Raw genomic sequence first — 16,570 nt, forward strand, 5'->3', positions numbered from 1 at the left:
GGCCTTAAGGCTGCCTTTGGCTCTTTTCTCTAAAACAGATAATAAAACGTGAGCACAAAGGAACGAGTCTGACATCTTAACATCTCCAAGAACAGAAGCAACGCTAGCCCTACTCAGAATATTTGCCTTTTAGAACTGCCTCGAAAGCCTGACATGTGCTCTTCTGAAGAGTTTCAGGGCCCGAAAACCTTTGAAAATGGATTTGTATTCTGGAAGACATTAATTCAATCTGTACACAAATCCGTGAAATAAGCTGACGTGCTTTGGTTCCTGGGTTTTGAAGGTCATACCTTTGGCATGTACCTCTTCAGGGCTGAGCTGCTCAGATATCTTGTGCTGAGCTTTCAGCTTTTAGTACCTTAGTTTGAGATTCGCTTTGTCTATCGATATTTTTTTTCCCATTGTGTGGCTCTGACCACACACTAGGGACTGAGGTGGGGCCTCTATTATAGTCTAATGCAATTGACCAAGCCTGCGTGGGAGCAGCTGTCCGTACTGTTTAAAGCAGCCATTCAATATGGCCAATCAAACTCTGTGTTATCTAAAACTCTTGGTCTGATCCGTTGCCTCCGTTTCACTTTTCCAATTATGTGAATGACAGAAAACAAAGGAGACTCATAAATAATGTTAAATCTGATTTTATGAGAACCCAAGGGGTTTGCCTATGGCCTTCTGATTTTGTCTTGTGGATAATAATGTCATCTGTAATTCCTTGCAGTACTACTGCCTGACTCATTTAGATGCTGATAATATCACCTGATCCTGGAGCGTCTTTTCTCCATCAGAACTGGCATTTCAAAGTTAATGTGATTTTAATAGGTGTTAAAACCTTTTGAAGTGACACTGGCCGATAGAGTGTGTATAGTAAAGTTACCTGGTCAGCACCCTGATAAAAAGTTTAAGGTTTAAGCTTGTTTGTACTTTACTGTCTCTATAACAGAGCTGGTATTCTCGAAATGAATATTCTGCGAAGGAACAGGCACACGATCACAGAAAAGAGCCAACTGAGAACAAGAGATTTAAAATAAAGTATAACTTAAAAAAACAAACTAACAAAACCACTAAAAGCTGACAGACACAGAATTCTTGGGAGATGATACAGACTACATCACCTCCTGCCTGGAGTTGTGGATGTGAAAGGCTGTCCAAAGGGCACATGGTGACCTACTGTCCTCCCATTCGGTAGCTCACATGGAAAAAAAAATAAGCCCACCAGAACAGATCTAGAAATCTTTCAGATTACTCAGCTTCACAGTGAAGCAAGCTGAGAAGGAAATATTTTGGACCTGGTGACCAAGTGTTAGACCGAGTGTGTGTAACATTCTTAGTGTCTGAGTTCAGGCAGCCCACAGCTGTGTTCAGGGGACTGTTGTACACAAGGTTAAGTCATGACCACAGCTCAGGGCTTTGTTCAGTGTCGGACTCAGAGCTGGCCCTCGCCAGGTACTGGCCACACTCATTTTCCCACCTCTACTCTCCTCCGCTCAGGCTACAAACTGCCGCCCTGATTTTCTTCAAATGCTGCTTTGACTTTGCTGTTCTCTCACGCAGACACCTCTAGAGAGACGCCAGATTCCTTAGCCAGGCTTTCAAGGTCCCATCCTATTTTCCACCTACTCCCTTCCCAATGCCACACAGTTTTAACTCTATGCCCCTTGAACAGACCGTATGACCACCTCCTGCTCTGTGCTTCACTGCCATCTTCCTTGCTAAGAATGCCTGTCCTTCTCTCCCGCCTCCGAATCCATATGTCTTTATCTAAAATGACTGCCTTCCCCTCCAGAAAACCAACCCATCTTTGGAGAGTACATCACAGTGTCTATCATCCTGCAGCTGGCCTATAAAATAGAATTATTTTTCCTGTACGATCTGTGAAATTTGGCTAACGCACGTTTTTTCTCACTCTTTGTAAAAACCTCAGCTTAACCAACTATGATGTTTTTCATGATAAGGGTTTAAAATGTTTTCCTGTGGGACATCTAAGACCCACACTGGCATTCTGTCACCGAGGCTCCGGAAACTCGACGGGGCCACTTTCTGCCATCCTGCAGGAAGCGTTCTTTCTGCAGCTTTCCGCCTCTGTCAGGAACTCTTGCTATGTGAAATCGGCAACACGAGAACTCTGCATCTTACATAAAGCGATTGTGGCCACTGGTCCCTTGGCGCATGAGCTCAGGTGGACAAAGCTTTGTTCTCTTGATTTAAGATGAGCAACTCCCCCAGATTTAGCTCAGCTGGAGCTAATTGTAACAGACCCGATCCTCCCCCAAAGGATCTTGTCAAGGGGTATTGGACCTCTGGCCTCATCTCTGCACTCAGCCTTTAAACCTGTGCTGCTCCTGACCCCTGCCTATTAATTCTGTTGACCCACAGGGCCTTGGAGCTCCCCTGATCTCGAAAGATTATATGCTAGCATCGTGCCTCTGGAAGCCTCCTGGATTATGACTGGGGAGGCCGGGGAAGAGTGAGGTTGTAGTCAGCTAAGGTAGCCAAGGGAACAGTCACTGAACAGTATCCGGGCATAAGGACTGACGTTATTTCCCGTGACTGCAAAATCTGCTAGAGGTATAATGTCCCCAGCTTTTAACGGCCTCCAAAATTTATCTGACAAGGACCAAAAGCTTGCTTCCAGCATCACCTCTAAACAAAGACTCAAAATTACCAGTGAATCATTTCTCATTCTCCTCCAAGCAGCAAAGTTCTGAACATATGACAGCTATTCACCAAATTTGTTTTTTTCCATTTCCCTCCAAGATTTGAAATCAAGATGGGGCAAACAGAACTTCTGCAGAAACACCCAATCAAACTGCATAGGATCCTTTCTCCTTTGCTCTCCTCCAGAACTTCATTTCTGTATTAGCACTTATTTTGCTTTGCCCTCTTTCTACTTTAGCTGTGTATACTCTAGTCTTCTTCCCCCATCAGGCTGAACTCCCTGAGAGCAAGCTCTCTGTCCAATTCATCTGTGTGCCTTATACCATGTAGGTACTCAGTACCTGCGGAGAATAGTAGGTACTCAGAGAATGCTGGGTACTCAGTAACTGCGGAATGAGTTGCTTTAACTCCTCTTAATAGGCAAATATTCACTGTGCAGTGGTTTCCTCTATAATCTTAAGATTAGTTCTTTGACTAATTTTAGGCCTCTATTCAGAGGTTATATAAGATTTTTATAAGTGAGATTCTCAGCCCTCTGGGAAGGCTCTGGCCCATAAAGTTCATGTACTGGGCTCCCAGTACTCTTGGGGGGGGAGGCTCCTTATTTTCACTGCTCCCCCCCCCCCCGCCACTTTTTTTGCCAAGGAACTCACTGGCCCATCAGCTGCATGACCAGTTTTAGACAATCACTGATAATCTTGGTTATCTCTCCTTTGACTTCAGCTCATTACAGGCCACTACTTCCATGAGAGTCTGGAGGGCATCCAGGTTAAACATGTGGGCTTGAGTCAGAAAGCCTTGGCCTTCAACCCTATTGCTGCCACTTCCTAACTGAATCACCCAGTGCCTCGGTTTTCTCACGGGTAACTTTCCTCATCTGCAAAATAGGGACAATAAAATAGTACGCACCTCATGGGGTATTTCTGAGGAACGAGTGAAATAATCCAGGCAACCGTGCCAAGTAGATGCTGGCCGTCGTTATTCCACATAAAAGAAATCCGAGGTTGAGGTTACCACTCTCTTAATATGAGGGGTTTGTTTTCCTGTTGTTAAATTACACAAAATCTCTCATCCTGACCTCCTTTTTACAGCCTATTACTATCTCTTGTTTATTAAAACAGCCTTGATCGCTTCTTACAGAGCCTGTTACCATATTCCTTTCTAGCAGAGCTACCCAAAAGGAGTACTACTACTCTTCTAAAATACTTCAGATTCCCCCTAAATTAGATGATGACAGTATGTTAGTGAGCTTTTCTATGTCTCACTTCCCCCTTTACATGGCTGTCTTACTATCCTTTGAAGGAGAAAGGATGTACTTCCTAGTCTGAATAGCCCCGATTTGAAACCTTTCAAACCAGGACAGACTGTGAAATAACAAGAGTAGAACAAAGCCTCCCTCCTCCCCGCCCTCCCTGTTCCAATCCTGAAACTACCAGAATAATACTTAAGCTAGAGAGTTCGAATCAGGCGACAAAAGCTTCTAGCCACAGTTTTCTTTTTAGGACAGAAATAGGGTGCAGATGCCCAGGATTTGTTAACAGGCGTGATTTTGATGCAGCGAAGCCCATTTTGAGTGAGATCAAGTTTACAGAGGTGTAGCTGATTATTTCGAATAATTAAATGGTGTCAAAACCAGCTGTGATGAATAGCACTGGGGTCTCAAATCATAAATAATTGAGAAACCGGAGTTGCCTTTGATCATCCTGATCAAATTCTCGTCTCTAGAGGACGGATGTTTGTCCCGAATACCATCAACATTGTTAAATGCCTCAATATTCTTGCTCAGTCATCCAGCCAACAGTCAATTGAACTAAATCACTTGAACACCACACACATGTGCTGTCCTCATGTGCTTTCTACTTGGACAGGCACCTTTTTTGGGGCAGCATTTAAGAGCCGCCTTAAACACTTGACGTGTTTTTGTTTGTTCCATGAAACACATGACTGCAGAATAAATCAGAGGGGTCCTTCTCTCTACCACCGTTGCTTTGCTTCTGCTCAAGAAATAAAACAAAAACAAAAAAGCTAGGAGAAGGACTTAATTTAAAACAAGTTGTCAGTATAACTGCCTTTAGGATGGCCTTCGGGGACTCCAAATTTGCACAGAGACAGGGGCTTCTGGTCCTCTTTTTCTCTCTCCTTCTCCATGCGAAATAACTGCACCTCCCAGCTCTAGGGCTCCCGGGCGATCTCAAAGGGCTTACCTTCCATTATTCCATGTGATCCCCAGAACCAATTCCGTGAAAAGAGGTGGGCAGGTTAGTGCCATCACCATCATTTCCATTTGAAAGCAGAAACGAGACAGAAAGGAATCGACTTACCCACAAAGCTAGAAGACAGCTGAGCTGCCATGAAAACTTGGCCTCCTCGGCACAACTCTTGCTGCCAGAGATGTGCCTTAGTGAAGCGCCTCAGTGAAGAAAAGGGCAGTCTGTTTAATAGCTCCTCATTGACACCCTGTCACTGCAGAGCTGGCACGGAACCCAGAGCTGGCAGGGTAGCGCGCGCTGCTCTCTACCTTGTTTCCTCCATCCCGGTTCTTAAAATCAGAAGGCTGCGTTCACCCACGTCTCCTCTCCAAGGATTAATAATCACGAAAACAACCATCGACCTTTGCATGGGCTTAACAGTTAACCCAGCACTTTCCAGGGTGTTAATCATTCGTTTTTTTCCCAAAATCGTTGGGGTTGGAGGTGACATCGGTGCCATTTTTAAAAATGAGGGAACTGGGGATCAGAAATGCAATGACTGGCTCAAGGATAATAAAGGTCACTCCTGGTGCAGCCAGCTTCAGATCCCTCAGACCTCAAATCTGCTGTCTCTGCTATACCTTGTACATCCCAGAAGTGACACACGGAATGAGAAGCCCTGTCCTTTGCAGGATGACTGCTGTCCCAGTTAGAATGCAGATGAAGAGAGAATCTGAGGTTGCCTCTTTCCTGCCACTAAGTCTGTTCTTTCACAGAAGTGCACAAGCAACTCCCTTTCACCTCGTTTTTACTGGGAAAAGAGGGCCTGTTAAAACTCTAAGTGTAAGGAAAAGAAAAAAGAGAATCAAGTCCCCACTTTCCTCAGTGACTGCTTCTGTTATGGTTGAAACACATTCACTTCAAGCTTACAAAAGTCCCTGTAAAATGAGAGTTAGCTTTCAGGAAAGAAATTTCCGGTTTTGAAACATACCTCAAAATCCTCAGAGAACCCATGCTGGTTATTAGAATAGAGCTCACCAATGTGTTTAACAAACTGTTTGACAGGAATGGCTTCCATGTCATCTGTGGGAATAAAACAATATTCATAGTCACAAAGAATACTTCCATAAACAAATAACACTGATAAGGGATTACTGAAGACAGATACTTGATTTTTGCAAAGAGTGATGTAATTGTATCACCTGAAATAGATGTCTTCAAGAAAAGTCTCTGGAGTTACTTGACATTAGGGTCTCATTATGATTCTGAATGCCTAAATGCTAGGCTACATAGGGTTTTAAAAATGGTCTTAAACTATTACCTTTATTCTTTATATTCCAGGCAACTTATGTAGTTAACTCACCACATCATACTCTTAACTAAAATTCTGAGCTTACCAAGGGTACTTATTTGTTAAGAAATGTTATCACACCCTACGTTTTTCAAAACCTTGCTATTCAGTGGGGTCCAACTTGAAGTTGGAACAACTAAGTCCTATGTCTGATCTCTGAAGTCTAAGCAATCTTTTTACACAATTACAGACAGGTGCCACTGTACCAGCGGGCTTTGGGTACAATGCCGTCTATGTTTAAGTGTTCCCAATTTTCATTCAAGACAGCTGTGTCTACACAATGCCAAATAACCAGTTTGATGGAATTAACTGGATTTTTTTTTTTTGGTGTTGACAGACTAGGTGTAGATTCAGGAAGACTCCACATTGCAATTTATTTGTAGTGTTGTCACTTCAAAAGGGCATTTTCAGTTCCTGAGCCCCAAGTGTGTTTTAAGCCGATTTACCCAGATCCACTCTGCTACTTGACTACTGCCGGAAAACAGCCACACCCCGCTAACTGGAGCTCCCCAACCTCCTCCTTCCCTCCTTCCCTCGCCCCTCCCCCGCAAATATTTCCTTTTAAAAATACTCTGCTGAATTTGAGATAAACAACAGACATGACATTTACTTTATTCAGAGTGAAAGATCTTTGGCAAACGCACAAACATCTAAACTGCCACAGATGCTTTTCTTAGCAAAGGGTATGAAGATCTGTATGTGTAAATGAGGTCCTACTTTGGCAAGAATGTTATAGATCCAGGCCTGACAATCTGATTTCTCTTCATCTGGTGACAGTTAACATTGACTATGTCATTCCTTCTCTACTTTCTTTCGAGAGAGCAAAGCTCTAGGGTGGCTTTTTGCATCTATTGACATTTTCAAACTTGCATCATTCTAAAGCGGAAAAAAGCCTCTCTCATATACTTTGTTTAAGGTGACTTATAAACGTTCATAATCCAAACTGCTTAGCAGAGGAATGTTACTTATCAAATAGGGGGTGCTCTGTACGTACAGAGTCTTTCTGTGTGAACAATTAAAGACCTAATCATTTTAATAGGCCACCTTATGAAAAAAATTGCCAAGTTATTTACAAATATTTCAGGATTGAAGATGTTCATGAATATGCAATCATTTTGCACGCCCAAGAAATCTATAGCTCCCATAATGATGTAACCAGCATTAACAAAGTAAGCCGAGCCAAAATGTTTCCCCAGAATATTTAGCAGAATGCACAGTTCAAGAAAAATTTCCCAAATTATCTGATCACTTCCCTTAAAATGTTTAGAAGTAAGCAAAGTCTACAATAATGATCAAGCGGCAAAGAAAAGACCTTAAGTTGAGAGAAGGACTAATGTGGACAAAATTGGAGCATCTCTAAAAGATTAACCCAAGAGTCAACTCATCTTTAGACAAGAGGCAGCATACATAAGATGGGTCACAACCTAGCCCCACAAACACTCCAGCCTACAGACTGCAGGCAACACTTCTCTCCTGTTTATTTTGAAATGGAAGACACAATGCTGTTTCCAAGAGTAGAGTGACGTGGGGTTAATAGTATGATAGGCTGAGGGCGATATTTATTCCATAGTGATAGTTTAGAACTGGAGATTCCCAATAAACTTATGGTGCCATGATTAAGCACGAGGACTCTAGTTCAAAATAAGAAAAAACACATCAGCTTTAGAGGTGTTTTACTCTGCAAGGTACATACCACGGTGTTTTAAAGGGCATAGCCCAGCTCAAGTCACTAAAAAAAAGCTTTCAGGTTAACAATTTATTATTTTTTTCCTGCAAAGTGCTCAACTGTGCTATCCAAGCTAACGCCACACATGCCCAGAGATCAGCTGCTCTGCTCCCTCCACGGCTAGATGCAGCAAAAGCCAGCAGAGCTCAGTATGATAATCGTACATGGAAATCACCGACTCACTAGCCTCCAATTTGATTCTTTATCCAAAGAAGTCTAATCACACTCCTCTGGGTTTCCAGGCACCACCAGTAACATCATAAAACTACCAGACAGGCAGAGACACACACACACACACACACACACACACACACACACACGCACGCACGCACGCACGCACGCTTTAGTGACCACCATCAGCAGCCCAGATAACACATTATTTGTCTTTCAATCAAGATAAATGAAACTGAGGGGTCGGTAAATCTTTTTTTCCTCAATATTAAGATGAATATAAGGCTACAGCTAATTAGAAGCCCTAATAGTTTTCCTCTTATATCGTTTTTCTATTAAATTTCTCTCAACATGAGCCAGATAATTATAAAATTAACTAGCAGAAGGCCAAGCAATCAGGACAGCATCATAGACCTGATCTGTTCAATTTTTATCCAGAGAGATCCTGTGTTATAAGAAGACATCCATCTGTAAAATGTTATTTCCACCTATACATCTGAGTTTCAATAACAAACGTAGCAACTATTAGTAGCACTAGCTACGGACCAGGCACCTTCTGTGCCCTTTACATGTATTAACATGTACTCATTCCTCCCCAAAGCCCTAAGAGATAGGTACTATTTTCATACTCATCTTAGAGGTGGGAACACAAGCTCAGAAAGATTAACTGAAGCCTGGAGTACGGCAGTGGAAGCTGGCCGCAGAGACAAGGCAAAGAGTGCTCCGACTGGGAGAGAACAGCTGTTGTCTGGGTCACAGTGAACGGGAAACCACTGGAAGAGGCATTTACTGAGCACCTAGGACTTAGCCAGATATTAGGGAGATGGTGTCTGCCCAAGGGCAACATTTGTTATAATGAACATAAGAAAGGAAGAGCAAGAACCGTGTGGACGAGTGCCAACAAAGGGATGGATTTGACGCCTTAGGTGAATATAAATGTTGCTGATACAGGGGTGATGGGGGAGAAACATAAAGAAAAGCAAAAGATGAGCTGGAATCAAAGTAGAGGCGTTTTCACTGACTACAGGTTAGAGGTTGGATTATTATGCTATCGTGAAATGGTCTCACGACAGAGCCGATACAAATGTGAAGAGAGACCTTACTGATTGCCGGGGACTGTGCTCAATGCTTTTCATACACTTACCTTCACAAGAACTAGGTAAAGAGGATGTCATCGTCTTCATGTTACATGTAAGGAGACTGAGGCAACTTGTCTGAAGTGACACAATTACTAAGTGGCAGAGCTGAGATCTGAATCCTGGTGTGTTAAGCCCAAAGCCTGTGCTCCCATGCACTGGGACACACTGCCTTCATTCTCAGAGCACAGTTTCAAGGAAAAGCAAGGAATTAGAGTATCTCGGTTAATCTGGTAAAATGTTACTGTGGAATTTTGTGCCAATATTTTTACATATAGAGCTTTCAGACACCAAAGGTTTAAATTAGGCAAAAAAGGGATAAGTACTATTCCCACCAAATCACGCCATTATAAAATCTTTGATATAGTCAGTTGAGGACCCAGAAAACTGGGCTGTTGTTATTAAATAATATCATTTATACTTTGTTCCAAGATTTTAGCCTTTTGTGGTTGGAATTAAATTTGGCGTTTAAGAGGTCTTTTATTTTGGTCAATCCACAACAGAACATCCCCATGTACTACTTCTGATGAAGCCTGAAATTAGTCTCTGGTTTGTTCTCATCAAAAGCAGAGCATTAGAAGAGGGTGAACGTCTACTGAGAAGAAAGTAAGAAGGTGAGAGATTCCAAGGAGGAAAAAAAGAGCTGGTCAATGTTGACCTCAAATGCAAAACTGCAGGAAATAAAGAAAAATGTACGTGAACATGAAGAAAAGTTGCTTCTACAGCCTAAATGTCCATCGACAGAAGAATGGATGAAGAAGATATGTTCTATCTATCTATCTATCTATTTATCCACACACAATGGAGTACTACTCAGCCATAAAAAGAATGAAATTTTGCCATTTGCAGCAACATGGATGGACCTAGAGATTATCATACTACGTGAAGTAAGTCAGAAAGAGAAAGACAAATACCATACGATATCACTTATATGTGGAATCTAAAATATGATACAAATGAACTTATTTCCAAAACAGAAACAGACTCACAGACATAGAAAACAAAGGTATGGTTACCAAAGGGGGAAAGGGGTGGGGGAGAGATAAATTAGGACTTTGGGATTAGCAGATACAAGCTACTATATGTAAAACAGATAAACAACAAGGTCCTACTGTATAGCACAGGGAACTATATTCAATATCCTGTAATAAACCATAATGGAAAAGAATGAGAAAAAGAATGAATATATATATATATAAAAGAATATACATATATATATATAAAAGAATATACATATATATATATATATATATATCTGAATCACTTTGCTGTACACCAGAAACTAACACAACACTGCAAATCACCTATGTTTCAAGCAAAAAAAAAAAAAGAAATGTTGCTTCCCAAATCTGTGGTTATGTCTCTGTTGTATTTACATCCTCAGAGCCATTAGAGGGAAATCACCCATGCCAAAGTTGCTTTCTCTTAATCTTAAGGAACAAGAGATTAAATAAACAAAAAGGGGAAAACTTAGCAATTTTTGGTTTGAAATTTGAAAGAAAAAATCAGCACCCAAGCATCCCTGAACATCCAGCACCGGGAGGCGCTGCAGAGGGCCCAGCCCAGTACACGGCTCGGTGGTAGGGTCTTGAGCCTGCAACGCAGTCAAACTGTGTAGCTGTTACTCTTATCTGCCACCATTGATGGAATGCTTCCTGTGTATCAGCCATCCAGAGGCAGTGGAGTAAGTGCCAAAAGCCAGAGCCAGTCTGCCCGGTGGTGTGACTTCACCTCTCTGTGATTCCCCTTCCTCGTCTCTAAACGGAAATCATAGGCACCTAACTCACAGAGCGTTATGCACAGTAAACTAGATAACATAAGGACTTACAAGAGTGCTTGGCATTTAGTAAATGCACAAAGCTATGATTGACTGTTAGGTGCTAATCGCTTTACATGCATGATCCTATGATCTAGGGGCTGTCATGACCCCTATTTTATGGATGTAGAAAACGTGGCTAAGACAACCGAAGAACTTGGCCGAGGTCTACTGTCATCATGAAGCGGCGGGGCCGGGCTGACTCCAAAGCGGGCTTCTTCCACCTTACATGACCTCTCTAGATCTTAAATGGAACATACAGGGTTAGAGAGGGCAGAGCACCATAGAATACATTTTAAAGAAGCTCTCCAACCACAACAAAAAAGGGCTGAAACGAATCGCTTTGGCTTTAAGGGTAAACTTCGGTTACCTGGAAAATTCACACTGATATTCTGGTCACCTTGATGATGCCAGGTAAATAAAGTGTCATAGGATTTACCTTCCTGCCAGATGCTTAGCTGTGGGGTTGACTGGCTTAAGGACTGTTTAAGAAAATACCGCTGCTTGCTTGGCACTCTGGCGGGCTGTGGGTACATATAAAATTACCATTAAGATTCTGGAGGGCCTTCAGTCACTTAGGCCAATCTCCATAAAGTTCATTTAGCCCTTAGCAGTTCCTTCAACCCTATTCCAAATCCCAACCAAATCTATCTGAGGGAAGGGAGAACCTATAAAGCACAGTACTTGGGTCCAGTCAGTCGTGCTCAGACCTCTCTCCAACCCCACGCCCCGCAACTGGGCTGTTACCAGGGACTGCTAACCACCCCTGTAGTGGGCAGACCTCAATATTCGGAACTCGGTCCCCTTCTTATCTGCCCCCTCAGCCTCTCAGAGGCCAAGTTCAGGCCTCCCTCTGTGCTTGGCCATACCTGTGTCACCTTAGGAAGATAAAGCAAACAGGAAATAAAAGAAGATTATCAAGATTTTTAGTTCCTGACTTAGGACACAACCAATAGAGTTTTGTCTAAATCAGACTCTTAGGATGCAAGGAGTGTTGTGGAGATGGGAACATTTTATTTCCTGCCATAAAAAGAAATCTCTTTTCATTTATGACACAATGAAGTCAATAAAGAAAGGGCTTCATTATAGTCAAAAGACCAATGAATCTCCTTTGGAGATAATCTCTGTATAAATAAAATATGCCAACGAGGTCGGTTTAACCCCAAGGGTTTTAAACTGCATGTTTAGAGCCCCTTTATGTGCTGGCGCCCTGCTGAAGCCAGTGACCTTCAAATTATTAAGATGTATTTTAACTGCGGGAAAGGCATGAATCATTTCTGGATTTCTAAGCTACTGGTTAGCAGCAACATTTTGTTTTGTAATGCTCTTATTAGAAAGTTAGATTTTCTAATATCCAGAAAAAAAGCATTTATAAGGACATTTGTGTTTGACAACATGCACATTTGGAAAAGCCCTTTCAACAGGCTCTATGAATGGGCTAATTTCATGACCTGAGTTCTGGCTTTGAAAAGCTATATATAACAAAAATCTAAAAGAATAAGTGGCCTAATACGGTGAATATAATTTGTAGATGACATATTGTATGTAAGGCTTCATTCATAACTACAGCAAAAGTCTTATTCAAGCTTATTGTTTCAAAAGAATATCCCAAAGTGGGAAACACTAGATCTTGTAAAATACTTGTAGATGCTAAGAATAATATGGATCTTAAAGGACAGAAATTTGTGACTACTTCAATATCTTAGAAGACAGAACGCTAGAAGGGGGCTGATAGCTAGGTTATTACGTTCAATTACTCTTTATCCTCCCACAGTAACCATGGGAGACCAGTAAGCATGGAACATTTGATTTTGAAAACCCATTAGTGAAAAATATTTTCACTAGTATATTAGTGAAAGCCTGAAGTCTCTCCTTTCATTCTCCTGAAGAAGTCACAATTTAACTTAACTGGAAGAAAATCCCCCGCTTTTCTCATGCATCATACATGGAGCAGGTACCACAATTTAAACACTTCCTAATAAAAGAATTGATGTCACCTCTCTAGTGATTGGAACTTAACCTCAAAAGCACCTCTTTCCTGTTGGATAATAATACTTTTGCGTGTGGAGTTCCTTCTCATGTGGCGGGATGACTAACCTTAGCCCCCACACTGGCTTTACAATTTCCACATTTTACAGAGATGTAGGTGAGACCAGGAAAAAAACATGTCTTAATTCTCACACCACTGTCTCTGCCAGTTAAACCAGAGCACCCTGAAGATTCGAAATTCCTAAGTTTCAGTTAGAGTTAGTAAAACTGATAACTCAAAATTCCTCAAAAATTCCTGTAGACTGCCGTCTCCAAGAGATGAGTATCGAAAGGTTAGCAAAGGTTAGCAAAGCTTTCCTTAACGTTCCGTTTATTGTATAATACTTTTTAAAAGTCAGTGTAACTCATTGACTTCCCTTATGCTTTGGGATTTCAAGACCAGGGCTGTTTATTTGTGAATTTAAACCTCAGCAGAATCATTCAAAAGTTGGTGATTTAGTGTCTAAATTTATTCAACATTCAACATGTTTGTGAGTTGCTCCTCAAGGCATTTAAATCACACAGAACTACTTTTGCATAGGAAATGGAGATATTGGTGGTGGGGTGGGGGAGGAGTCTTTTTCTTAGGAAAGAAGAGACTAAATGACTAGAAAACAAAGGTAAGAGGAGAGATTTTATTTTTGCTATGGAGGAAACTTCAACAGAAGAATGATGAAACTCTCTCATGGAGGATGAAAGAGAATTTAATGGAAAAACAAGTGGTCAGTGCTAGTGAAAGAAGAAGAAAATGATAAAGAACAACAACTCAGAAACAATTTAAGACAACAGTCACACGTATTTGAAAATGTCTTGATTTAATGAAGCAAAATCCAAATGAGGAGCCTGAGGTCTTGAGATATCAGGACTGTCAGAGCAGCACGCCAAGAGGTGGCAGAGACATTTCTAAGCATCTGGACTTTGAAGTCACACAAAGATTCCAATGCTAGCTCCACCACTTGTCCACGTAACCTCAGGGAAATTAAATGACGTCTCTGAGCCTCAGTTTCTTCATCTGTGAAATGGGGATACTGATTGCACCTGTTTCCCTAAGGTTGTAGTGAAAAATGAAGCACGTAGTTTAAATCAATAAATGCTCAGTAAGTATTAGATGACGATGATGATGTTTTCTGAAAAAGGTTAAGTGTAAAATAAGTTCTAGGATCAGAGTATATTACACATTTTACAGTGATGACCTAGGAACTCTATTTTGCAACCTGAATTTTCAGTCTCACCCTGTTGCCCACATTTTAAATCTATATAATGGTTCAGTTTACTGGTCGTTGTCTGGAAATATCTTTTTTAAAAAATCAGTCATAGCAAATGAGGGGTTCAAGTGATAAGCTGATACATCTAGGGCTCAGTAGTCTTTCTTATTAGGTTTTGAACAAAGATAAAATATAAGTGAGATCCAGTGGGCAGAATAAGTATTCCATGTAAGCTCTATAAATATCCTACTATTTTTAAGACACAAAAACAATTCGATAATTCTTAAGGTAAATCATTTTAAATGATCCCAAGGAGGTCTCCAAGAAAGAAAAATTGTGCTGAGACCTTTAAGAGAGTGAAAAAAACGTGTGATTTGAAAAAAAATCGTGTTTTCCTTATATTGATTTTTCCTATGCAAGACATAGTTGCACTGTAATAACTGGAAGAAACCTTAAGAATAAATACAATCACGGATTGTTAAAGTCAAATTACAAACTACTTTACAAATTTAACTATTAAATAGGGCTACGTACTTTTGTTTAAGAAAAATAAGAGGTTGTGATCAAGTTGAAAGATTTTTAAAGGAAGGTCATGTAGGGTAACTTCTTCCCAGTTAAGGGTGAAATAAGTTTTCTGTCGAGGCATGCCCCTAGTGAAGGCTGTTGCTGGCTATAAAAACCTGAGAGAACAGTGAAAGAGCAGTCTCACTTTTGGTTTCGGCAGGTAAGTCCTTTCATGCCACACTGCATTACAGCATTTAAAGTAATTCATTTTCACAAACGTGTTACAACTCATCAAGGATGCACCTACTTAATGCCAAGGGAGATCCAACTGGATACAATGGATTTCTCAGTCAATGGTGAATCTGAAGACATTCTTCCTTCCACGTACATCTACCACCAGTGAGTAAGAATCAGGAGAAACTCACGCTGAAAGAAATGTCTTTGGGCTGTGAGTACTTAATAACTTGGTGATTCAACAGCCTGCTGGTAAATGAAGCAGAGAACATTCAAAAGCATTTCTGGTCCAAGACAGCTACTCAGAGGCGTGGCAAGGCAGGCACGATTGATGGCATTTTCTGAGGATTCTGGGGAACTGAAGTCCCAAAGTCCAAGCCCAAGAGCATGGCGAGGTCTGCTGCACCCAGTAGATGTGGATCAGTGTTTGGGACAGTCTTAACCTGGGGACCATGCAAATGCTTGCTCTCCATGGCTGCCGGGTTGAGCAATATCATGATTTGGGAAGGAAAGCTTCCACAGCTGACACTTCTGGCTTCCTTTAAGCTTTCCAAAGTGTTTTGACACATACCATCTTATTTGATCTTTTTTTAAAATTTAATTAATTAATTTATTTTTGGCTGCTCTGGGTCTTCATTGCTGCATGCAGGCTTCTCACTGCGGTGTTTCTCTTGTTGCGGAGCATGGGCTCTAGGCGCGCGGGCTTCAGCAGTTGTGGCGCGCGGGCTCAGTAGCTGTGGCTCGCAGGCTCTAGAGCACAGGCTCAGTAGTTGTGGTGCACGGGCTTAGTTGTTCCGCCGCCTGTGCGATCTTCTCAGACCAGGGCTCGAACCTGTGCCCCCTGCATCGGCAGACGGATTCTTAACCACTGCGCCACCAGGGAAGCCCCTTATTTGATCTTTAACGCCGCGTTGTTTACAAGTAGGGCAGATATCCTGCTCACTTTGCAGATTCTGGAAACTAAGGCTCAGAGAGGTCAAGGCATTGACCAAAGGTTTCATGGAGGAGGCAGGGCAAAATCCTTGGTGTTCTGATTCCCCATCCAGGGGGAAAAGAAACTAAAAACTGAAAGACAGCCCAAGAAGTATCTCAGCATTTAACCTTTGAAAATGGATTTCAATTGCCCAGCTACCCAACAGCTGTGTTTGTCAGCTGAATCAATTCAGAGGAGAGAGTCTCCCAGGCATTTTCCAGAGGGCAACAGATACTCTAGGTGATGCAAGAGGAAAATGATTATGCACAGCTGCTGTGCAAATCTGGCAGATTCAACAAAACTTATTCCCTGAGGATGGCGGGCTGATTCCTGTCTGCCACCTCTCAAAGGCAAGAGTGCAATCTCCTCCACCAACAATAAAGGTCAAGGGTCAGTAGAGAAGAATGAACGTAACACAAAACCTATCCCATCTGTATGGGAATCATTCAGCGGCCACAAAATGATCCAGTAGGGTACTTACCCAGACACTATTCTGCTATTGCTCTCTTTTCTGTGTGGCAGGCTTTAGTGAGAGAAGCTGACCAGAAGGGAGAGAACATGGCCAATTCCAGCAATATCTAA

At 41.7% G+C, this 16,570-nt stretch overlaps 1 protein-coding gene across 2 annotated transcripts in view; it reads right to left on the minus strand.

The window, feature by feature from the left end:
* PTPRG (protein tyrosine phosphatase receptor type G) overlaps window positions 1-16,570 on the minus strand; it is a 738,734-nt gene that overhangs the window by 41,215 nt on the left and 680,949 nt on the right. For both annotated transcript variants that reach the window (XM_060161434.1, XM_060161435.1), the window contains one exon: window positions 5,836-5,927. In XM_060161434.1, the coding sequence (XP_060017417.1) occupies window positions 5,836-5,927 (92 nt within the window). The remainder of the gene's footprint in view (window positions 1-5,835; window positions 5,928-16,570) is intronic.

This window comes from Lagenorhynchus albirostris, chromosome 10 (genome assembly GCF_949774975.1).
Source record: "Lagenorhynchus albirostris chromosome 10, mLagAlb1.1, whole genome shotgun sequence".
Classification (NCBI taxonomy): domain Eukaryota; kingdom Metazoa; phylum Chordata; class Mammalia; order Artiodactyla; family Delphinidae; genus Lagenorhynchus; species Lagenorhynchus albirostris.